The sequence below is a fragment of the Xenopus tropicalis genome, chromosome 9 (assembly GCF_000004195.4).
Source record: "Xenopus tropicalis strain Nigerian chromosome 9, UCB_Xtro_10.0, whole genome shotgun sequence".
Taxonomy (NCBI): Eukaryota; Metazoa; Chordata; class Amphibia; order Anura; family Pipidae; genus Xenopus; species Xenopus tropicalis.
The window spans coordinates 42696295-42720745 of NC_030685.2; the positions used below are offsets into that span (position 1 = coordinate 42696295).

A 24451-nucleotide genomic window follows, 5' to 3' on the forward strand; every position below is an offset into this window, starting at 1 on the left:
AAAAAGTTTTCATCCCCCTGGGTTATTGACTGGCTAAAATCAATTTTCAAGGGTTCGCCGTATAACCTGGAGTGATGCACTTTATGACATTAAGGCGGAGAAAATGATGTTTACATTTGTGGAAAAGGTGTCACGCATGGTATCCCAAAACTCAGAACAACAGCCAAGGTCCCAGTCTGAGCTCACTCTTCTGCCTATAACAACCACATTTGACTTCGGGAGGAGCCCTCCATATACTCGGGTGCCGCCAGGACTTATTGTGAGAGGACCAGGGCAAATGTTCTGAGCAGGCTCCAGTGAATAAGAAACTGTAACCCTCCCCTGGAAAAACGTGAATCAATAATTCTTTGTATCTCATATTCGGGTTGACCATCTACCACAACTGGAGGAGGAGGAGAATGCTGGCGAACCACCCTGGCAGGCTTTAAAAGAGACACATGAAAAGTATTCGAAATTTTAAGTTCAGGAGGAAGTGCTAGGCGAACAGAGGAAGGGTTAATGATCTCAGATATGACGAACCTTAAGTGAAATATTCTTTGAAGATAACCACACCTTATCACCAACTTGATATTCTGGTGACTCCTTCCGATCAGACACTTTTTTTTGGGTACTCACGGCCGAAGAAAGAGAATCTTGAATTTTCTGCCAAACTTGTAAAAAATGTTCCACCATAGAATTGGCAGCAGGAACGGCAGAAACTTGTTCAGAAAAAGAAAAACCTCTTGGGTGGAGACCATAAACAATAAAAAAAGGAGACTCCCTGGTGGAAGTAGGAGTGGCATTATTAAAGGCAAACTCAGCCCACGGAAGAAACTCTGTCCACTGAGACTGATTATTGGACACAACACCTCAAATACTGTTCCAGAGACTGGTTAGTTCTTTCAGTTTGACCATTAGTTTGAGGATGATAGGCCGAAGAAAAGGACAAATCAGTACCCAAAAGAGAGCAAAATGCCCTCCAGAACCTAGAGACAAACTGAACTCCCCTATCAGAAACAATATATAATAAATATATTAGCAATGAAAAGACCAGCCAAAGTTTTGGCAGAGGGGAGGGCGGGAAGGGGAATGAAATGACACATCTTACTAAAGCAATCTACTACCACCCAAATAACAGTATTACAATAAAGTCCATGGAAATATGAGTCCACAGCCTCTCAGGAATAGGGAGTGGTTGTAATAAGCCCTGAGGTAGAGACCTAGATGGTTTGGAACGTTGGCAAACAGCACAAGAATTAATATACTTTCCAACATCTTGTCTCTTAGTAGGCCACCAAAGGGAACGAGATAACAGTGAACAAGTCTTACTTTGGCCAGGATGCCCTGCTACCCTAGAATCATGAGTCTCAGACAAAACGGCCTCGTGTAAATTTTCTGGGACAAAAAGCCTACCAGATGGTACATTTCTAGGCAAGTTAATTTGAGCTTCAGAGAGAGAAGCCAAAAGGTCAGGACTCAGGGCAGCCACAATCACTTCCTTAGGAAGAATAGTGTCAGGTTCAAGGTGTTCTTTAGGACAAGAGACAAAACTCCTGGGAAGGGCATCGGCTTTTACATTCTTGGACCCAGGTCTATATGTTAGGATAAAATTGAAACGGGTAAAGAACAAAGCCCATCTTGCCTGCCTAGGGTTCAAACGTTTAGCAGATTCAATATACAGTAAATTCTTATGATCAGTGAAGACGGTAACAGGATGTTTAGCGCCCTCTAGCAGATGTCGCCATTCCTCAAAGGCCCATTTAACTGCCAACAATTCTCTGTTACCGATATCATAGTTAGCCTCAGTAGGGGAGAATTTTCTTGAAAAGAAGGCACAAGGATGTACCTTACAGGTAACAGGATGACGCTGGAACAATACCGCCCCGGCTCCCACCTCAGAAGCGTCAACTTCCACGAGGAATGGTCAGGTGGAATCTGGGTGACGCAGCACTGGAGCAGAAATAAAAGCTTCTTTAAGAAGCTTAAAAGCTTTAATCGCTTTAATGGACCAAATACTAGGGTCAACCCCCTTTTTTGTAAGGGCCGTGATTGGGGCCACCAGGGAAGAAAACCCCTTAATGAATTGTCTATAATAATTGGCAAAACCTAGAAATATTTGAATGGCACGTAAGGAAAGCGGTTGAGCCCAATTTAAAATACCCTCTACCTTGGTTGGTTCCATTTCTAAACCATGTTGAGAAATGATGTACCCCAGAAAATGATCAGAAGGAACCTCAAAAATACATTTTTCAAGCTTAGCATATAAATGATGCTGTCTAAGTCTCAATAGTAATTCCTGAACATGACAACGATCTTCTAAATTAGAAGAATAGATCAGAATATCATCTAGGTATACTACAACATAGCGTCCAAGCAGGTCACGAAAAATATCATTAACAAATTCTTGGAAGACTGCAGGAGCGTTACATAACCCAAAAGGCATTACCAAATATTCATAATGCCCATCACGAGTATTAAAGGCTGTTTTCATTAACTATCCTGGCAGTACAGTTGCTTCAGTCTATATCTGGATAATTAAAATCCCTATTATCATCACTTGCCCCAAAATAGCAGTCTTTGCTATTTGCAACAGAAGCTGACCTTCCGCTTCACTTATATTAGGGGGTCTATAGCATACCCCTACCATTAATTTGGTGGACTCTTTGCTATCTGTGAAAAGCTCCACCCATAAGGATTCAGCTCCCTCATTTTCCATCATCACTTCTTCCTTATATAATTCCCCTGTCCCTCCGAAACAATAGCCTCCTATATTTACTGCACAGTTGTGTGACTCATTCAGCCATGTTTATGTCAGTTTTATCATATTTCTCCTTCAGCACCAGTACCTCCAGCTCTCCCATTTTACCAGTCTCACATTTGTAAACATACATTTAATACTAGCACCAGCTTGTACATTTTGCATATACAACTTGTTGTCCTCCCTGCCATTATTGAGACCAGTTTCTCTAGTAGTGGTGGGGTGGAAAGCAGAGCTATGTTGAAACAGATTGTGGTCATTGGGACTGGGCTTAAAGAGTGAGTTAAGGGATCTATGCTCTAAGATTAAGGAAAGGTCCAACAATGTCATTTTTTTCTGAAGTTAATTTAAATGGTTTCACCCTTTTTAGGAAGGACAGAGGACTTTTATAGGGTGGAAAAGTGTGTCTTTATGTAAAGCCAGATGTAAAGCCATGTGCTAAATAAAGACCACAATGGGGAAGGTCTGGAATCCCTTTGGGTAGATATTTCAGCAGGGCTACAGGCTATTAAGAAAATTATCATTGGTGTATGCTACAAAGTACCCCATATAAGTGTGGAGAATAAAACCCAGCAACGATTACAAATGGAAGATGCTTCACAACTAGGTCAAGTATCATGGGGGGCTTTAATTATCCAGACACTGACTGGAGTAATGGGGTGGCCAAGTCAGAAAAAGCTAGTAGGTTTGTAAAAATGCTAAATGACAACTTTTTATTTCAGGCAGTTCGTTTCTAACATTTGTGTGGGTGAGCATTTAGGCAATAGTGATCATAACATGGTCTCCTTTGAGAAAATGTTGCAGAGACAGCTCTATAAGGGAGTAACTAAAATACTACATTTTAGATGTGCAGACTTTGTCAGAATAAGGGCATTTCTACAATCTATCAACTGTGAAAGGCTTTTCATAGGATTAAACACAGAAGGGAAATTTAATATCTTTAAAATGTTGCTTAACATGTATTTATGTCAGTATATTCTCCTTGTAAGCAAGCAAGCAAAACCTTTATGGTTTGGTACAAGTGTTAGTGTTGAGGTTGTTAAGAAAAACCATGATTTTAAAGCATTCTGGGACAGATTGAACTTTCTTCAGCTACACAGAAGCCAATAAAGCATGCAAATATGCTATCAGGCAAGCTAAAATAGAGATGGAAAGGGTTATTGCAGCACTGCTACACAGCTGAGGAACCAGTTAATAAAAGCTTCATTTTAAAAACACACTTTTCTAGTAATATACTGATGAATGGGTCACTCAGGAGGAAATTGAAAAGAGACTTGAACATGTAATGGTAAACAAAGGTCCAGGACCAGATAGTATTCATCACAGGATATTAAACAAGCTTAGCTCTGTTATTGCCAAACCTCTTCACTTAATTTTTCAGGATTTATTGAGCTCTGGCATGGTGCTGAGAGACTGGCGAATTGCTAATGTGATGCCATTATTGAAAAAGGGATCCCGGTCTCAGCCTGAAAACTATAGGCCTGTCAATCTGACATCAGTGGGAGGAAAACTTTTGGAAGGGGTAAATACCCCATGGGCCAGCATGGTTTTATGTGTAACAGATCATGCCAGACTAATTTGATCAATGCTGATCAAATTTGTCTGGCATGACCACTATGGTTGGCATAGGGCTCAATGTTAAGTGCATGCACTTTGGTAGAATAAATTTAAATGCAAATTACACACTAAATGGTGATGTGTTGGAGGTATCCTTAATTGAAAGGATCTGGGGTTTTTTGTAGATAACACATTGTTTAATTCCAGGCAATGTAATTCAGTGGCTACTAAAGCAAATAAAGTGCTGTTTTGCATAAAAAGGGCATTAACTCAAGGGATGAAAAAATAATTTTGCCTCTTTATGGGTCCCTGGTCCCTCACCTTGAGTATGCAGTGCTGTGTTGAGCTCCAGTGCTTAAGAAGGATATTAATGAGCTGCAGAGATGTGCAACTAAACTGGTAAAGGGGATGGAAGATTTAAACTGATGTTAGACTATCAATGTTGGGGTTGTTCTCTCTGTGAAAAAAAGGTGCTTGTGAGGGGACGTGCTCACTCACATTAGAGGGAATTATAGATAGATAGGGGTGTTTTTTCGCAGTGGAGGCAGTGAGGTTGTGGATGTTGTGATGGCAGATTTTGTTAGAGTGATTTGGATGATTTCTTAAACAAGCATAATATTCAAGGCTACTGGGATACTAAAATGTACAATTAATATTGATGTTGGTATATATAGTTTATGCACAGTATGTGAGTGTAGAGATAGGTCAGGATAGGTTATTTTTAACGCATTGCATTATTTAGCGATTGGAAAGAATACTAATGCATGATTCACAAAAGCACATGAAGCGTTAAACGCGCTAAATAACGCGATAATCTGTGCAAATATTAACACCTAATTGGGGGAGGCATTAGTCAGAGCACATTGCAATTTTGGAGTGTTTGTGAAGGCAAGATGGAGTTTGCAATGGGATTTTTGTTGGATTTGGAGGAGAATCAGCAAGTCCGTGAACATCCTAGAGTGATGCGTCCTCTAGAGGGCTTAACTGAGGATGAAGTAGTCAGGCGCTACAGGCTCAAATAGAGCTGCAATCTACAGCCTGTATGAGGTACTGGAGCCTTACCTGCAGCCACTGAAACGCAGAAGCCACGCTGTTCCTGGCATGGTTAAACTCCTGCGCTCCCTGCATTTTTTGGCCACAAGAAGTTTCCAGAGGGTTGGAGGTGTCTACGGGGGGTGTCACAGCCTACTTTTTCACGGTGCCTTGGCCAGGTCCTGGATGCTATCCGCTCAGTGTCTGGGAATTTCATCTCATTTCCCCAAAGTCGAAATGACAGGAACACTGTGAAAAGGCAGTTTTATGGCATAAGTGGCATGCCCAATGTGTTAGGTGCAATTGATTGCACCCATGTGGCGTTAAAGCCCCCCAAGACAGGGAGCATATTTTCCGCAACAGGAAGAGCTACCACACCCTGAATGTACAGGTGTGTGATGCACACATGAATATTCTGAGCATCATGTCTGGCTTCCCTGGCTTCTCTCACGATGCTTATATCTTAAGGCAGTCCGAGCTTTATGATGCTTTTCAAACCGTCTGGAACTGGCAATGTGGCTGAGGACCTGGATGACCCCATACATCCCCAGGATCCTGTCCAAGGTGCGGATGCCAGGGGGAATCAAGTCCGGGCAGAAATCGTTAACAATTACTTTTCCTGTAAGTGCCATACAATCTTTAATCCCATAAACAAGAAACACCAAACAACTTCTCCAAAAAAAAATTCTCATTACAGTGAAATTAGTTGCCCACTTACAAAAGAAATGCTCCTTTCTTTTATTTCTCACAGCAGTAGTGAGTGGTAACTAAGGCTGATGTGGATTTGAGCAGGTGATTCCCCCACCCCCAACACAAATAGCAAAAAGAGAAAATCTATTTACAAAGCACATGGGACTAGTGTGTATTAATATTATTTCTTAATACAACATTTGCTAATTTTACCAAAAAAACAAAGATGACTTACAAATTTCAAACATGCACATTTTTTTTTTTTTTACGTAGCTGTCTACTGGGAGCTGCAGAAGTGCTTGCTGAAGTATCAGCACTCACTCTAGTAGTAGAGCGTGTTAGCATTGCTCTACTTGTTTGGACAACACTTAGTAAATTTGTGTTCATTTCCTTTTGGCCATGTGTCATGCTCTCTATCAGGGAATTTTGTTTTTCTACCAGGGAATTTTGTTTTTAGTAAAAGTGAATTTTGAGTTTCCAACAATGCCCCTTTTTGTTGCTAGACCTTCAAGTGCTCCTGATGCAGGGTTAACATAGCTGCCTTGTACGAGGCTTGGCGTGCCTGACTGTCAGTATAGGCTTTTGTGGCAAGATACACACAGTGTGCATTTTTTTCATTAAGGACTTGTGGTGCCGTATGAGTGATTTGTGGAACCAATCTTTCTCAGGTTCCACTGTTTGGGGGAGCACATGAAATGTGGTGGGTTTGGCTTGGTGTTGTTGGTGACTTTCAGAGGGCTCATCCTCTGAAAAAAGTGGCACATCACTGCAACTTTCCCCAGACTGTCTTAAACTCTCCTCTCCACTAAATGTGGCTTCTTCCATTTCAGGATCCACTTGGTGTTGCGGTGAGTGGAGTTGACTTGAGGAGTGTCCAGCGCGTCTTTGGCCACCTTTTTGAAAAAAGAAAAAAAAATTTAAAGGTTTTGAATTACGGTTATGATGCCAGGCAAACTTCATGGCAAATAAAGTTTATCATTTATTTTACAACATGTAAAAGTTTATTTTGCAAAAACTATTTGCGGACATTGATTCATTCCAAATGAGCAAAAAAGGTAAAATGTTCTGCCATACAGAGTGCAAGGGCAAAATCAAGTTGAAAAGATTGACTATCCAAACGTACAAGATGAACTGACTGCACCTAACCCAGCAAGACACACTTGTCCAATAACACACCTATCTTATTAGAAATACACTGCACTTCTGTAATTGAAACACCTCTAATACACACGGACACAATTCACTCTCATGCCATTGCACAAAAGCCTTACACAAAACACGTGTCCTACAAAATTAAGAGCTGCTCCTCATACCTAGTGTAAACATTTTTTTTGGAGGGGCCACCTCCAGTTCCAGACCTAAATAAAATATATGAATACTTGTGTTGCCTACAATAAGCAAGCCATAACGGAATACTTGCAGTTTTGGCAAGTGTCCCTTCCTCTGCAGCTTTGGTGATGTGGGTTCACACATAGAACCTGCTTGGTTCATGTAAGCTTTTCCTTTTTGGCCTCTGTTGGTGTTGCTCAGTGTGGTCTTTGCTTCCTCTCAGACTCCTGTGGCCCCAGCCTACCTTGGTGTTCCCTGTGTGTTGCCACCTTTTTCCCCATTGCCACTGCTGGCTTCCACACCACTCTCCATCTCTTGGGTCGCCTTGTGTTGCTTGGGCAATTGCGCACCTGCACCTTCCGCACTCTCCATCTGTACACTCACAGCGCAACTGCACAAAATGGCATTAGTCATGTGGTATATGATGCATGCATAAATTACCGCGCACTGCGTAAAATACCTCACGAAAACGCTCATCGCGAGTTAAATAACGCACACAGCATCGCTTCTTAATTATGATGAGTGTCCTTTTAGTGAATCAAGGGTTAAGTTGCAAAAAATAAGAAGCGATAAAATTTTTAATGCAGGCTATGCAGTGCTCGTTTTATCGCCCTTTAGTGAATGAACCCCAATATCCCCACTCGACACTGAAAAAGCATTTGACCGTCAGGCTTACTGGGACACTCCAGCAAAAGACCAAGGCAGCACGAAGACATGGTTAGAACAGGAGGAAGTGAGTGGAGTGGAAGCCTTTGCGGCAAACCGAGCGAAGTACCAAAGAAGAAGACGAGTGTAGTCAAACAAGGGCAGGCGGCGTAGATTCGGATTTGGAGTCAGGCAGCGGTTGGGATGGTCAGCAGGGATTCATAGTTAACAGGCAGAAATCAGCAACAGGGAACACTACAATACACAGCTAGACTCAGGATAACCGCAATAACCAGGCACTGATCAAACCCGCAAACAGCTTTAAATAGTCCTTCTTTTGGCACCAATTCACCTGCGATGTGACGCACGACGTCGTGACGCACCGCCTAAACATGCACTGCGCCATGGCATAATTACATCGCCTTCAGTACACAGGTGGACATCGCTGCGTCAATGCACATGCCTGCGCACTGGGGAGTGCTGGACGGGAACTGACGTTGCAGCAGCATGGCGGGAGTGTGCCGAAGGAGCCAATCGGTAAGTATCCTTACATTTGATAGTGCTTATTGGGTATTTACAGTGTTTATTACTTCAAAAATTAAGCCCTCTTCAGGGAAACTAAAATATTTGGGTACATTCATCCTCTCAGGCTTATCACAACTTTACATTTTAAATTCTATCGAAACAACCTGCAATACATGGTTGAATTGTCATCGCAACTTAATGGGTCAAGTTGTCTTTTTTAAGGTGTTGATATGCCCAGAACTATCTTACTCAAGTCTCAATTTAACCCTCTTATTGCAAGATACCTGGTTGAATGGTTAACCGAAGAGAAAAATGTACAAATCTAGACATAGAGCTTACTCTGGGTTTCTAAGAATCTGTTCTCTTCTTTCTCCATAACCAACATATAGATATAAAGCAAAATCCAATTTATAGGGATACTATCACTACTTGAAAAATCATTTGTCAATAAACTAAATCACAAGATCTTTCCATTCCTCTACCCATTCAACTTAGCACAAATCTAAAAGATCTTCAATTTTACTCTCTCAGAAAAGGATGGGCATTGCACAGATAAGACTAATTGTTGATCCAGATGATTGAGAACAGCTTAATTGGGATCATATCAAACCAAGTTTTAACCTTAATGATGCAGACAAAATGAACTTTTATCATCTTACTTATTGGCTAGATAAATATACACTATAAACACTATTTAGCCTTTAATAACCATTTTATATATAAGTCCATCATACAATTGATGTCCCAGCTATGTTTACTATTAGAATGATTTCCCAAATCTTTTTTAAGTCTTATTCACAAATATCTACATATTTTGGTTATGGCATCTGCTCAAAAATCACTTTTCCAATTTTGAATTCAGGACAAGGTTCCATCATAAGATATTTTGCTTCACTTATTTAATCTTTGCTTACAGGAAGCTAATAGATACAGATCTGGATCTTATAAAATCAGATGCAATTTTATGCTTAAAGGACATGTCAACCCCCCAACCAAAATTTTTAGCAGAGAAAAGCCTCACAGCACTGTTTAAATACCTGCCACTCCTGTCCCTCAGAAGCAAACACTGAAGCTGCAACGATCCCTTGGAGTTTCTCTCACTACAGAGCTGGGTAACTCCCTCTCCCCCCTCCCTTCAGAATCTCCTTGTCTGCCTGGCATGGTGCACATGCCCAGTTCCAAGCAGTTTTAATGAGCATGCTAACTTGAGATGAATCTCTTCTCTACATAGCAGACGAATGAACTCCTTAACCACACCCACAGTCAATCCTCCAATGAGCCGATCGCATAGGCAGTTGCTATACTAACTCTGCCTTTGTAAACAAGAGCTCTCTGCTCCTTCTCTTGGAACACGTTCTTCCGACTGCCGGCAGGAAAGTTTAACCTTTTCACCAGGTGAAGGGTGACACGCAAAACGGAGCAGAAAAGAATGCGGTGGTGCAGGCTGTGTTATGATAGGTTGCCAAATCAAGGTGAGACAGTCTCAGGATCAAACTTTTTTAGATGATTGTAACAGAAGCCATTACTGCTGAACACACTCTCTGCAGCTACCAACAAGTCTCTGTTAGCTAACTTGTACCCAGGTCTAAAAGGAGTGAGACCTCTAGTGGCTAAATCTAACACATATTGCTACATCCTTTCTCTTTTAAAGAAGACAAACATTTATAACTGCAAACATTGTTCATAACAACAGTGCTTAACATATAACATTATGTTGTGGCCAGTTATATATAATCCTTGAGGTGGGCTGGCTTTCTGCACATTCTCCTAGCTCTTGACACATACGGTATTTCTTTAGACGAATGTGGCACTTCGGAGACATGCAAATCATTGTTTGTTGTGGGCTGTCCATTTTCTTGCTCCCCACATATTTCAGTTGCTTCCTGCCTTGTCTGGCCTTGAAGATCTGCTGTTGGAGTTTTTGATGAAGGCCAATTTTGATCATCATCAAATGGTCTGTGTGGCTTCCAGTCATCAGGTTCTCCGGTCTTCTTTAAATGTCTACGATTTCTTCTCAATACCTTTCCTTCCTCTGTTCTGACTAGGTACGACCGATGTCCTAGGGTTTTTATGACTTTTGCTTTCTGCCAGTGCTTGCTATATTTATCAAGTGGTTGAACCCAAACATTATCGTTTATCTGAAGAGTTGGTAGATCTCTTGCTGATTTGTTGTAGTACTGTGCCTGGTGATTTTGAGTGAGTTTCAGTTTGGATTTTAGGTTAACCGCAAGTTCTGGGTTCAGAAGTTGTTTAGTTATTGGTAAGAGAGTCTTTGTGCGTCTGCTCATTAGTCTCTGAACTGGACTACTGCCCAAGCCTTGTGTGGGTGTATTTCTTAACTCCAATAACATAAGATAGATATCTGTACCTGCTTGTTTTGCTTTTTGCATCAGTTTCTTGGCCATTTTCACTGCAGATTCAGCTTTGCCGTTGCTCTGAGGGTATCCTGGAGAGGAGGTATTGTGCTCAAATTCCCACTTCTTAGTAAATTGTTTGAACTCCTCTGACGTAAACTGGGCAGCATTATCAGAAAACAGTATATCTGGAATGCCATGTCTTGAAAAGTGGGCTTTTAGCTTTTTTATTACTGTTTTTGATCTGGTGTCTTGGAGGTAGTCTACTTCCCAGAAATTGGAATAGTAATCAACTGTTATCAGAAAGTCTTTTTCATTCCAAGTGAACAAATCAGTACCAACTTTTGACCATGGTCTGTCAGGGATTTCGTGGGGTTGCAGTGTTTCCTTCGGCTGCTCGTCTCCACAAGATGCACATATTTCACATTGCGTTATGAACTTTTTAATTTGATCATTCATACCAGGCCAATACACACATTCCCGTGCACGGCGTAGACACCCTTCTATACCTATATGTGAGGAGTATAATCTTTCCATAATGTCTCTTCTGAGACTCCCTGGTATGACAACTCTTTCTCCCTTGAATATGATACCCTGATGTATTGACAGTTCATCTCTGATGTGAAAAAAGGGAGAAATTTCAACAGGTGTATATTGTTTATATTTTGGCCAACCTTGTAAAATTTAGTCTTTAGAATTTGCATTGTGGAATCATGTTCTGTGCATGTTTGTATCTCTTTAAGCCTATCTTTACTCATTGGCAAATATTCACACATATTGATGGTTTCAATATAATCGTCACCTCCATGTGAGTTAGGAAGGTAGGCCCTGCTCAATGCATCTGCAATTAGTAAATCTTTTCCTGGACAGTAGGAAATGTCACAATCATACTTTTGCAATCTAAGAAGCATGCGCTGCAGTCTTTTTGGAGCATTTATTAGAGGCTTCTTTGTAATGGTCTCCAGAGGCTTATGATCTGAATGCACTGTTATGTGTCTTCCATATGTCTACTGATGGAACTTCTCCATACCAAAATCAACAGCTAAGAGTTCTTTCTCAATCTGAGCATAACCACGTTCTGTAGTTGTTAGAGCTCTGCTTGCAAATGCTACAGGTTCTTTTTCCTGCATCAGTGTGGCTCCCAGGCCATTTTCTGAGGCATCACATTGTATTACCACTGCTTGCAAAGGGTTATAGTATTTGAGAGTGGCTGCATCTGCAATACCCTGTTTTACAGAGTCAAAAGCTGTCTGCTGTACTTCTGTCCACTCCCAGAGTGAATCTTTATGTGTCTCAGTGGTTCACACATCTGACAAATGGCCACAGAATTTGGAGAGATAATTAACCATGCCTAGGAAGCGCTGAACTCCCCGTACATCTGTTGGGGCAGGCATTTCCTGAATTGCCCTGACTTTTTCTGGATCCACTTTTAAGCCACTTGATGTCAAAAGATGCCCTATATATGGCACGTCAGTCATTTTAAGCTTAAATTTTTCCAGGTTGAGTTTAATGCCTTTTTGTCTACATCTTTCTAGAAGCTTGATCATTTTCAGATCATGATCCCGGGTGGCAGATTCTAGGCTGTCACCTTCACCAACAATAAGTATGTCATCAGCTATTGTTTTAACACCTGCAAGTCCCTCTAGAGCTTGATTTAGCCTTTGCTGAAATACTTCTGGAGCTGGACTTATTCCCATTGGCATTCTGAGCCATCTATATCTCCCAAATGGGATGGAAAAAGTTGTCAAGTAACTTGATTTCTCATCTAGTTCCACATGCCAGAATCAGTTTTTAACATCACATACTGAAAATATCCGGGCTTCTGATAAATCTGGCAGAATATCTTCTATTGTAGGCATTGGGTAATGATTCCTTTTTAGGGCTTTGTTAAGTGGTTTAGGATCTATACATATCCTTAGTTTCCCTGATGGTTTCTTTACTATTACCAAGCTACTTATCCAGTCAGTGCTCTTCTGTACTGGTTCTATAATGTGCCTGCTGTGTAAACTCTGAAGTTCTTCTTTTAGTGGTTGCATCAAAGCTACAGGTACTCTCCTTGTGGGTAGCCTGGATGGTTCTATGGCAGTATTGACCTCCAGTTTATATTTGCCTTCTAGGCATCCATCCCCTTTAAATATGTCAGCATAGTTTGCTTGTATTATCTGTAAATCTAAATCATAGTCCAGCTTTTCTGGAGAACTTTGGAGACTTGCAGAGCCCTGTAGAGCCATTATGTTGTGAAACTGCACTTTTATTAAGTCCATAGCCTGCACAGCTTTTACTCCCAGCAGTGGCATATGATCTCTATTTTTTACAACAGTAAACTCCAGCCTGTAACTCTTTTTATTACACGGGTTATGAAGTTTTAGTCTGCATTTACCCATAGGTTTCAGAATACTTTTGTTGTACATCATAAGTACTTGGTCAGTGTGCTCTAGTTTAACTTCTTTTTTAAGCATATCACAAGGAATAACATTGCAGCTTGCCCCACAGTCCAGCTGAAACCTAATGGGCTTTTTATCTAGAAGAAAAATGGCAAAAAGTTGATTTGAGTCATTAAGCATTGGTGGTTTTACCACATTTACACTCTCTGCTGCTGATTGTAGTTGCAGCCACATTATGTCCTCTGTGCTGTCAGTCTGTGTGACTGTGTTTACAGCTCTGTGCTGTGACTTGCTGCTCTGCCTGCACTGGGCTGAGAAATGATTTCTTTTGCCACAGAGCCTGCATGTCTGACCATAAGCAGGGCATTTCGCTTTGTCTCTTTCATGCCTTTTACCACAGTATTTACACAGTATTGATACTCCCTGGATTTTGTATCTTATTTTGCCTTTGCCAGTTACTGCATGTACCATACTCTCAGATGGGCCCTCAATCATTTTCAGACTATCTTTTGTCAGCTCAAAGGCTCTGCAGATCTGGAGACATTTTTCCAGGGCCAAATTCTCTTCCCTAAGCAGTCTCTCTCAGGTGTGTGTCTCTGATTCCACATACTATTCTGTCTCTTATGAGGGAATCTCGTATATCCCCAAATTCACAAGTGGATGCTAGTATTTTTAGTTCTGCGACATATGTCTTAATATTTTCCCCAGGTTCCTGATTCCTTGAAAAGAATGTATATCTTTCCACAGTTTCATTCTTTTTTGGATCACAGTATTTATCAAATGCCTGGATTATGTCTCTTAAAGTGGGATTATCATCTCTGCCACTTGTTATGCTTAAAGTCTGAGATTTCTCTGCCCTTTTCCCCAATCAAATAATGAAAGAGCTTTATTTTGCGGTTCTCATCACTGGGTGCTACTGTGAGTTCCACATACAGGCCAAACTCCTCTTTCCAGTGTTTCCAAGCTTGTGACAGGTTGGGAGACGTTACATTTAGTCTCAGGGGGTTTTAGTCCGCTCTCCATATTATGTGAATATTAGCAGTGATTGTTACTCACAGTTATAGTTGTACCTCCAGTCACAGCTGGTGCTGCTTTATTTTTTACTTTCACTTCAAGTGATTCCAGTCAGTTTTTCACTCCAAGGTTCTGTTCCCTGCTGCCACCATGTTATGATAGGTTGCCAAATCAAGGTGAGAGTCTCAGGATCAAACTTTTTTAGATGATTGTAACAGAAGCCATTACTGCTGAACACACTCTCTGCAGCTACCAACAAGTCTCTGTTAGCTAACTTGTACCCAGGTCTAAAAGGAGTGAGACCTCTAGTGGCTAAATCTAACACATATTGCTACAGGCTGTAGGAGGAGATTGAGGGAGCGGCACTTATGCGGTTTAAGTGGGGGTAAGGCGCCCTATCCATTAGAAGTGAAATTAAAATTAGGGTTGACATCTCCTAAAAATATCTAGCTAATATATACGTTTATGGGAAATTATACATATTGAAAGAATTCTTCCCTGTGAATCTGATCACTTATTTTACCCTCATTTGCATTCCATGATATGCCAAAATGAATGGCTAGTGTATTTCAGTCTTTTAGGAGTTTATTATTGTTAATTGTAGAAATTGAAATTTTGTACTGTTTGGCATTGACAAATATTTCTCATTGTCAACTTGTATTTTCTATTTTGATATGCTGCATTTTATTTGTCTGCATTGAATTTTGCGTGTTCATTTTGAAAAATAAAAATATTTGAAAAAGAAAGAAAAGAACATTTCCTAAACTTTGTGTAGGGGGGCATGTCAAATTATAGCAGAGGGCATGTTAAATCATGAAACAAAAGTTTCTAGACAGCATAGGTGTAACCTGGGAAATTAATTGTATGTCCCCTAACTGCTTATCCTTGTAGTGTAAATATAATCAGAAATTGGGAACTCTACTCCATATTTGGTGGAAATGAAACCACCCCCAGCCATTCTACAAGTTTTAAAACAGGTGTTTAGGTGATATATACCGACTCCAAAAGATATAAAACAATAATGACCTTAGGCCAAAAGGACTAGATAGATGGAATTTAAGTTTACTTTTTAGTGTGTAAGGGTAATGGCACACATCACATAAAAGATATAAAGGATTGTTCAGTTATTATGCTATGTTATTATTGTTAATTGTTTAATAATTTGAAGCACTTTGTTTTTTAGACATGGATTCTGACAGTGACATCAAAAAGAACATCAGTCTTATACCTTACAGCTTGGTGCATCCTTTTCACACAGAGAAAAAACGTCCTGTTCTCTTTGCTCCTTCTGTGCTAGCAAAAGTTATAGTGCAAAAATTGCTGAATTCTGGAGGTGCTTTGGAGTTTCTAACTTGCAAGCCAGGTAAGAACATACTTGGTTATAATAAAATAATTCTTTATCATTGTCAAAATGTAAAAAACTTATGTTTTTTTTCTATTGTTTCTCTCCCACATCATACTTAATTCCATTATGGACAAATTTCTATGTTATGGAAAAGTTTGTGTTTTATGTAGTTCATTTTAGGACATTATTTTATTGAACTGCCTTTATTAATTAAGAATTTGGGAAGTAAACACAGTATACTAGTAGTAAAGGCAGTCATCAAAGGCTGATGATCTTGGCTGGACCTTACTTAAAGGGGATGTAAAAGCAAAAATTAAAATCCCTTTTTCTAGTTCCCTACTTATAAAGAAACCTACCTTTAAGACAGTTCCATTTAAAAAAGTTTTACTCTTTTTATAAGAAAATTTTTAATAAATTTATAAAATTTGTATGCAGTTCTACTCCCCCTTCACTTTACCTGCTATTACTGCTATAGAAACAAATCTCTACATGGTCGCTGACTGCTCTGCAAGGAAATGTCCAGTGCTGTTCACGGCTGGGAAGGAGGGTGCGAGGGTTGCTTTACAATAAGGTTAGCCAGGTTTGACAAATAAAACATAAAACAACCCTGCTGTAAGGATCCAGAGGCGGACGCCCGCCTCTCCATGCGCGCCGATGTGCGCGTCCAGCTCTTCTGGCGAGTGGTGATGCTCGCGCTCCCTCTTGAGCCGTCATCGCGCAAGGCGCAAATTTCAAATATTTAAAGGCGCCTGCGCATATTTTCGTCGCCCAACTTCGGTTTTGCTTCCTGATTACTGTTTTTGCTATTCTGATTCGTGTTTTGACCCTCTACCTGACCTTGCCTGTTTGCCGCCTGTACTGACCCTTTGCCTGTTTCTGACTACGTTTTCCGGAATTTGATTTTGTACCTCGCTGCCTGTTCGGTTTTGACCTCGGCCTGTTCCACTGACCAAGAATTTAAAAGCCGATGCCCTTTCCAGGAGTTTTGTCTCTTGTCATAAAGAACACCTTGAACCTGACCCTATTCTTCCTAAGGAAGTGATTGTGGCTGCCCTGAGTCCTGACCTTTTGGCCTCTCTCTCTGAAGCTCAAATTAACTTGCCTAGAAACGTACCATCTGGTAGGTTTTTTGTTCCAGAAAATTTACGCGAGGCTGTTTTGTCTGAGACTCATGACTCTAGGGTAGCAGGGCATCCTGGCCAAAGTAAGACTTGTTCGCTGTTATCTCATTCCCTTTGGTGGCCTACTATGAGACAAGATGTTGGCAAGTATATTAACTCTTGTGCAGTTTGCCAACGCTCCAAACCATCTAGGTCTCTGCCTCAGGGCTTATTACAACCACTCCCTATTCCTGAGAGGCCGTGGAGTCATATTTCCATGGACTTTATTGTTGATCTGCCGTCCTCTAATGGTAATACTGTTATTTGGGTGGTAGTAGATCGCTTTAGCAAGATGTGTCATTTCATTCCCCTTCCCGCCCTCCCCTCTGCCAAAACTTTGGCTGGTCTTTTTATTGCTAATATATTTAAATACCATGGAGCTCCATTGAATATTGTTTCTGATAGGGGGGTTCAGTTTGTCTCTAGGTTCTAGAGGGCATTCTGCTCTCTTTTGGGTACTGATTTGTCCTTTTCTTCGGCCTATCATCCTCAAACTAATGGTCAAACTGAAAGAACTAACTAGTCTCTGGAACAATATTTGAGGTGTTATGTGTCCAATAATCAGTCTCAGTGGACAGAGTTTCTTCCGTGGGCTGAGTTTGCCTTTAATAATGCTTCCACCAGGGAGTCTCCTTTTTATATTGTTTATGGTTTCCATCCAAGAGGTTTTTCTTTTTCAGAACATTTTTCTGCTGTTCCTGCAGCTAATTCTATAGTGGAGCATTTTTCAAAAGTTTGGCAGAGAATTCAAGATTCTCTGTCCTCGGCCGTGAGCACCCAAAAAAGAGCTGCTGATAGGCATCGGAAGGAGTCACCAGAATATCAGGTTGGTGATAAGGTGTGGTTATCTTCAAAAAATATTTCACTTAAGGTTCCCTCTGCCAAATTGGGTCCCAAATTTATTGGTCCTTTTGTCATTTCTGAGATCATTAATCCTTCCTCTGTTCGCCTAGTACTTCCCCCCGAACTTAAAATTTCGAATACTTTTCATGTCTCTCTTTTAAAGCCTGTCAGGGTGGTTCGCCAGCGTTCTCCTCCTCCTCCAGTTTTGGTAGATGGTCAATCTGAATATGAAATACAAAGGATTATCGATTCACACTTATCCAGGGGAGGGTTACAGTTTCTTATTCACTGGAAGGGATATGGTCCTGAAGAAAGATCATGGGTTTCTGCCACTGATGTTAAGGCTGACCGCCTTATCAGAAAATTTTATGCTAAATTTCCTGAGAAACCAAGGGGTCCAGTGGCCCCCTCTAGAGGGGGGGTAATGTAAGGATACCTGGGTGGCGGGGACGCCCGCCTCTCCATGCGCGCCGAAGCGCGTCCGGCTCTTCTGGCAAGCGGTGATGCTCCCTCTTGAGCTGGCGCGACGTGTGACGTCATCGCGCAAGGCGCGAATTTCAAATATTTAAAGGCGCCTGCGCATATTTTCATCGCCCAACTTCGGTTTGCCTCCTGATTACTGTTTTTGCTATTCTGATTCGTGTTTTGACCCTTTGCCTGACCTTGACCTTGCCTGTTTGCCGCCTGTACTGACCCTTTGCCTGTTTCTGACTACGTTTTCCAGAATTTGATTTTGTACCTCGCTGCCTGTTCGGTTTTGACCTCGGACTGTTCCACTTCATCTCAGCTCCCTAAACTTTACGTTAAACGCAAGGTTCCCTTGCCTGCCCAGAACATTTGCCCTGATCCTCTCACAAGTCCTGGCGGCACCCGAGTAGCGGAGGGCTCCACCCGAAGCGAAAGGTGGCTGTTATAGGCAGAAGAGTGAGCTCTGACCGGGATCTTGGCTTTTGTTCTGGGTTTGGGATACCGAGCGTGACACCTGCTATTTGAAAGCTCGATTGTTTCCCTGCCGAGCAGACAAGACCGTCTAAAGATTTAAGTCCGCAGTAGTCATAACAGGTTAAGCTAGGGGGACTAGAACTGCAAACAATTTTTATAATTTATTTATAAAACCGGTACAGATTTTTTAATCAGAAAAAGGGATTTTATTTTTTGCCTTTACATCCCCTTTAACCAAATGGCCCATATTAACTGAATATACAAAATAAAGCTGATCTAGACCAAAGATACAAAAGTACCACAAAATAAAGTATATAAAAATCAAACTGTTTTTATTAACATACATGCAAAAGTAAAAAGCAGCCTTAGTGTGAAATGAACCCTTGACTTTAGCACTGAAAATTGTAAGCTGAGAGCTCTACCTACACCATAATTGGATGAGATTATGCTAAATGAGTGCCAGAACATAATGATAGCGTCTGCAGTTTTTACAGCTTTTTTTTTTTCTTAAGTGAAACAAAATGCACAAAAAAAACATTTGAAAGTTTTTTGAAACGTGGGGGCGTATTCTCGCCAAGCCAAAAAATGCATGGCATTAGTCTTTAGTATGATGTAGAGCAGTGATCCCCAACCAGTGGCTCATGAGCAACATGTTACATGAGCAACCTGCCTCAAAGCGGGTCTTCATTCTTAAATTTCTAACTTGGAGGCAAGTTTTGGAGGCATAAAGACCATGGGTATTACAAAACAGAGCCTCCTGTAGTCTGTCATTCCACATAGGGGCTACAAAATAACCAATTATAACCTTTTTTGGTCACCCCCATGAACTTTTTTTCATGCTTCTGTTGCTCCCCAACGTTTTGTATACCTTTTGTAAACTTTTTAACCTTTTTAACCCGTGAACAATATTTAAATATTGCTCACGGGTTAAAAAGTTTGGGGACCCCTAATGTAGGAGTAATATTCTATGACAATCTGCAATTGGTCTATTTTTTGTATTTTTTTTTTTTAATTATTTCACTTTTTATTAAACAACTCTCCATTTCGGAATTTCAGCAGTTATCTGGTGGCTAGGGTTCAAATTACCTTAGCAACCAGGGAGTGGTTCAAATGAGAGACTGGTATATGAATAGGAGAGGATCTGATCAGAAAAATAAGTACTGTATATACTCTAGTATAAGCCTAGTTTTTCAGCACCCAAAATGTGCTGAAGAAGTCACCCTCGGCTTATACTCGAGTCGGGTGCCATGGGTCCCTCCAGACTAGCACCCTCTGTCCTTTGTGTGCAAATTAGGCCACCCGCAACTAGACCCTCCAGTGCCCTGGCCCACTCCAAAATTCATCTTCATCTACCATCCTCACCTGTCCCATTCTGTACTAGACATTGCACTTTATATTCTATATAAACTATTTATAGTTTTGAAGGATATTAACTGCTGCTGCATTTCCCACCCTAGGCTTATACTCGAGTCAATAAGTTTTTCCAGCTTTCTTAGGTACCTCGGCTTATATTCGGATCGGCTTATACTCGAGTATATACGGTAATAAAAATTAATAATGACACTAGAAAGGGAAGTTTGAGAGCAAACTTCATGTTGGTTTGAAAAATGTGAAGTCACTGAATGAAATCTGATTGGCTGTTGTTGGACCCTGGTTTTAATAGTGTCTGAATGGCAGCAAATATCCCACTGCAAGTCAACAAGTAACATCTGATTGTGGCTCTAACATGGAAGTGCAGTTACCCAGTGACTAACTGCAATGTTTAGGGGCCATAGGATTAATAGTTAAAGAATGGCAGCAGGTTAAATTTAAACAAATAAAAGTCAATAGGTGAATTGTTAGTGGTTGTGCCCTTTTTTTTAACCTTGAGTCCAGTCACCCAGTGACAAACTGTGCAAATTTGTGCACCCTGGCATAAATAGTGTGAGAATTACAGAATTTTATATTTAAGTCAATAAAATTCAATGGATGAAATCTGATTGGTTGTTAGTGGCCCAACCTACTTTTCCTATTTTTGACCTGCAGTCCCCCAGTGACTAACTCTGCAAAATTTGGGGACTCAGGCGTAAAAATTGTGGGACTGACAGCATTTTACATTTCACCATTGAAAGTAAATAGGTGAAATGTGATTGGCTGTTGGTGGCTCTGCCCACTTTTTCTAACTTTGAACCTCAATACCCGGTGACTAACTTGGGAAAGTTTAACAAAACTAGAATTAATACTTAACCCTTTTACTGCCAGCTGTTCTGGTCAAAGCCGATTTTGTATTGCCAGTTTTTGAACATGTTTCAATTTAGGGGCCTTTCCTTGGGGGGACTTTTTAGTTTACCCAGGAAAACAATATATTGTTTTTTTTAGGACAACCTAAGCTTTCAAAATATGGTAGAATTTTTATGTAAATCCAATTTTGTATCAAGATATAGGCTTCTAAATGTCTAAAAAATAATTTTCCATGATAAACACAATATGTGCACAAAAATACAACTGATTTGAAAAGTACCATGTCTTATGAACGTGCCAATTCCTAAAAAATATCGTTTTATGGAGAATTCTCACTTATATAGGTCAAAAACTCCCAGCAAGTAACAGAAAAGTTTATCCCAGAAAATTAGACATTTTTGGAAAGAACAGATTCTAGGGAATCGAGAATAGATAGAGCTAGAATAGGTAGAACTACTGTCTGCTGTCTACTCCAAACTACCAAGTTGCAATGCTTTCCTAAAAATCAAAATTTGTGATTTTTTTTTTTAAATCGCTTTAAAGCTTCCAGTCTATAGTACTTTATCTCAGAAAGGTTAAGCAATGACATCAGTTTAAATATAAACCAATGAAATTTAACGGGTGGAAATGGATTGGCTGTTGGCCCACTTTTCCTAACCTTTGACCTTAGTTCCCCCAGTGACCAACTGTGGAAAGTTTGGGGACACAGGTATTAAATGTGCGAGAATGGCAGCAGTTAAAATTTCCCCACTGAAATCAGTTAAAGAAATTTGATTGGCTGTTGGCGGCTCCACTTTTTTTTTTAACCTTGAATATGCAGTCACCCGGTGACTCAATGTGCAAATTTGGGAAACCCTGGCATAATTAGTGTGAGAAAGGCCAATGAAATTCAATTGGTGAAATCTGGCTGTTCGTGGCTCTGCCTACTTTTTCTAACCTTTAACCTTCTAACCTTTAGTCCTCCAGTGGCCAACTGTAAAAAGTTTGGGGACACTGGGCTAAACATGTGAGAATGGCAGCACTTTAAATTTCCCCATTAAAATCAATTAAATATATCTGATTGGTTGTCTGTGAATCCACCCACTTTTTTCAGACTTTGAATTATTGTCACCCAGTGACTAACTCTGCAAAGTTTGGGGACCCTGGCTTAAATAGTAAAAGAATAGCAACATTTTAACCCTTTCACTGCCAGCTGTTTTGGACCAAAGTGGAACTTTGACTCAAGGGATGAGAACATATTTTTGCCTCTTTATAGGTCCCTGGTAAGGCCTCACCTTGAGTATGCAGTGCAGTTTTGGGCTCCAGTCCTTAAGAAGGATATCAATGAGCTGGAGAGAGTACAGAGACGTGCAACTAAACTGGTAAAGGGGATGGAAGATTTAAGCTATGAGGTTAGACTGTCGAGGTTGGGGTTGTTTTCTCTGGAAAAGAGGCGCTTGCGAGGGGACATGATTACTCTTTACAAGTACATTAGAGGGGATTATAGGCAGATGGGGGATGTTCTTTTTTCCCATAAAAACAATCAGCGCACCAGAGGTCACCCCTATAGATTAGAGGAACGGAGCTTCCATTTGAAGCAGCGTAGGTGGTTTTTTACGGTGAGGGCAGTGAGGCTGTGGAATGCCCTTCCTAGTGATGTGGTAATGGCAGACTCTGTTAATGCCTTTAAGAGGGGCCTGGATGAGTTTTTGAACAAGCAGAATATCCAAGGCTATTGTGATACTAATATCTACAGTTAGTATTACTGGTTGTATATATATAGTTTATGTATGCGAGTGTATAGATTGGTTAGTATAGGTTGTGTGCTGGGTTTACTCGGATGGGTTGAACTTGATAGACAATGGTCTTTTTTCAACCCTATGTAACTATGTAACTACTGCCAGACAGTTTTTGAACATTTTGCACTGTTTCACTTTAGGGGCCTTTCCTCGGGGGGGACTTTTAGTTTACCCAGGAAAACAATATATTGTTTTTTTCAGGACAAACTAAGCTTTCAAAATATGGTAGAATTTTGGTGTAATTCCAATTCTGTAACAAGATATAGGCCTCTAAATGTGTAAAAAGTTTTTAAAAAATCATATTTTTCATAATATAAACACACATACCAGAAACAAAAATTATTTTATGCACAAAAATACAACTGATTTGGAAAGTCCCATGTCTCCTGAACGTGCCAATACCAAATATATATAGTTTTATGGAGATTTCTCACTTGTATAGGTCAGCAGTACACTACCAAATTTCCAAAGCACTGCTCCAGAAAGCTGCATACTTTAGATTTCAAGGCCAAAACTTCCACTAACAGAAGGTTTATCCCAGAAAATTACATGTTTCTGGAAAGAACAGATTCGGGGGTAGAACTGTCTGTCTACTCCACACTATCAAGTCGCAATGCTTTCCTAAAATTATAGGTTTTTATCAAAGTTTGTGAAGTTTTTAAAAAATCGCTTCAAAGCTTCCAGTCTATAGTATCTTATCTCCTACAGGTCATAAAGTAACCAAATAAAACACCCTAAATTTGAACTCCAGGGGTCCACTGAACAGTTTGATGTCCAATATGTATAGGTTTACCTAAGTATGTGGCATGTAGGGGCCCCAATGGGAACATAACCCCATATGATCAATCATTTCTGTCATTTCAGTTCCTGCAAAATCAACACATTTACATGTGGGATAAAGCTAGTAAAAAGTATGTTCACCTCATATTTTTGGAAAGTACACATCCCCCCGCATCTAAAATGGGTACTTATGTTTTTCTGCTCCAAAGTACCAAGCCACAAAGCTTTCCTAAAACTGGCAATTTTGATGAAATTTCCAAAAATCCCCTCAAAACTTCCACTTTGCAGCATCTTATCTCCTACAGAGCATTAGGTACCAAGATAAAACTCCCTAAATATGAACGCCAGGGGTCCACTGAACAGTTTGATGTCCAATATGTATAGGTTTACCTAAGTATGTGGCATGTAGGGGCCCCAATGTGAACATACCCCCATATGATCAATCATTTCTGTCATTTCAGTTCCTGCAAAATCAACACATTTACATCATTATATGTGGGATAAAGCTAGTAAAAAGTATGTTCACTTTGGAAAGTACACATTCCCCTGAATTCAAAATGGGTACCCATGTCTATCTACTCCAAAGTATCAAGCTGCAAAGCTTTCCTAAAGCTGGCAATTTTGATGAAATTTCCAAAAATCCCTTCAAAGCTTCCAGTTTCCAGCACCTTATCTCCCACATAGCATTAGGTACCAAGATAAAACACCCTAAATTTGAACTCCAGGGGTCCACTAAACAGTTTGATGCCCAATATGTATAGGTTTACCTAAATATGTGGCATGTAGGGGCCCCAATGGGAACATAACCCCATATGATATGTCATTTAAAAAAATCAACACATTTACATCCTTTATGTGGGATAATGCTACAAAAAAGTATGCGATCGCATCTGCTGCTTGGGGGGGGGCCTGCGCCAATCGAGTCGCAGGGCTGACATGACAGCCCCCCTGGCTTGTTGCCCAGGGGGCTGCCATCAGTAAAAACTCTCTGCCGAAGCGGCGCATGCCGCTTCTGCAGAGAGAATCTTTATGTGCCAAAAGACGTACGCCATACGTCATTGGCACATAAAGCCTTTCCCTGAAATCTGATTGGCTGTTGGTGTCTCAACCCACTTT

General features: G+C 40.5%; 1 protein-coding gene across 1 annotated transcript in view; it reads left to right on the forward strand.

The window, feature by feature from the left end:
• The window catches only part of card11 (caspase recruitment domain family member 11), a 719724-nt gene that overhangs the window by 539742 nt on the left and 155531 nt on the right, over positions 1-24451 (forward strand). The window contains exon 21 of the mRNA XM_031893621.1: positions 15451-15630. Within this exon, the coding sequence (XP_031749481.1) occupies positions 15451-15630 (180 nt within the window). The remainder of the gene's footprint in view (positions 1-15450; positions 15631-24451) is intronic.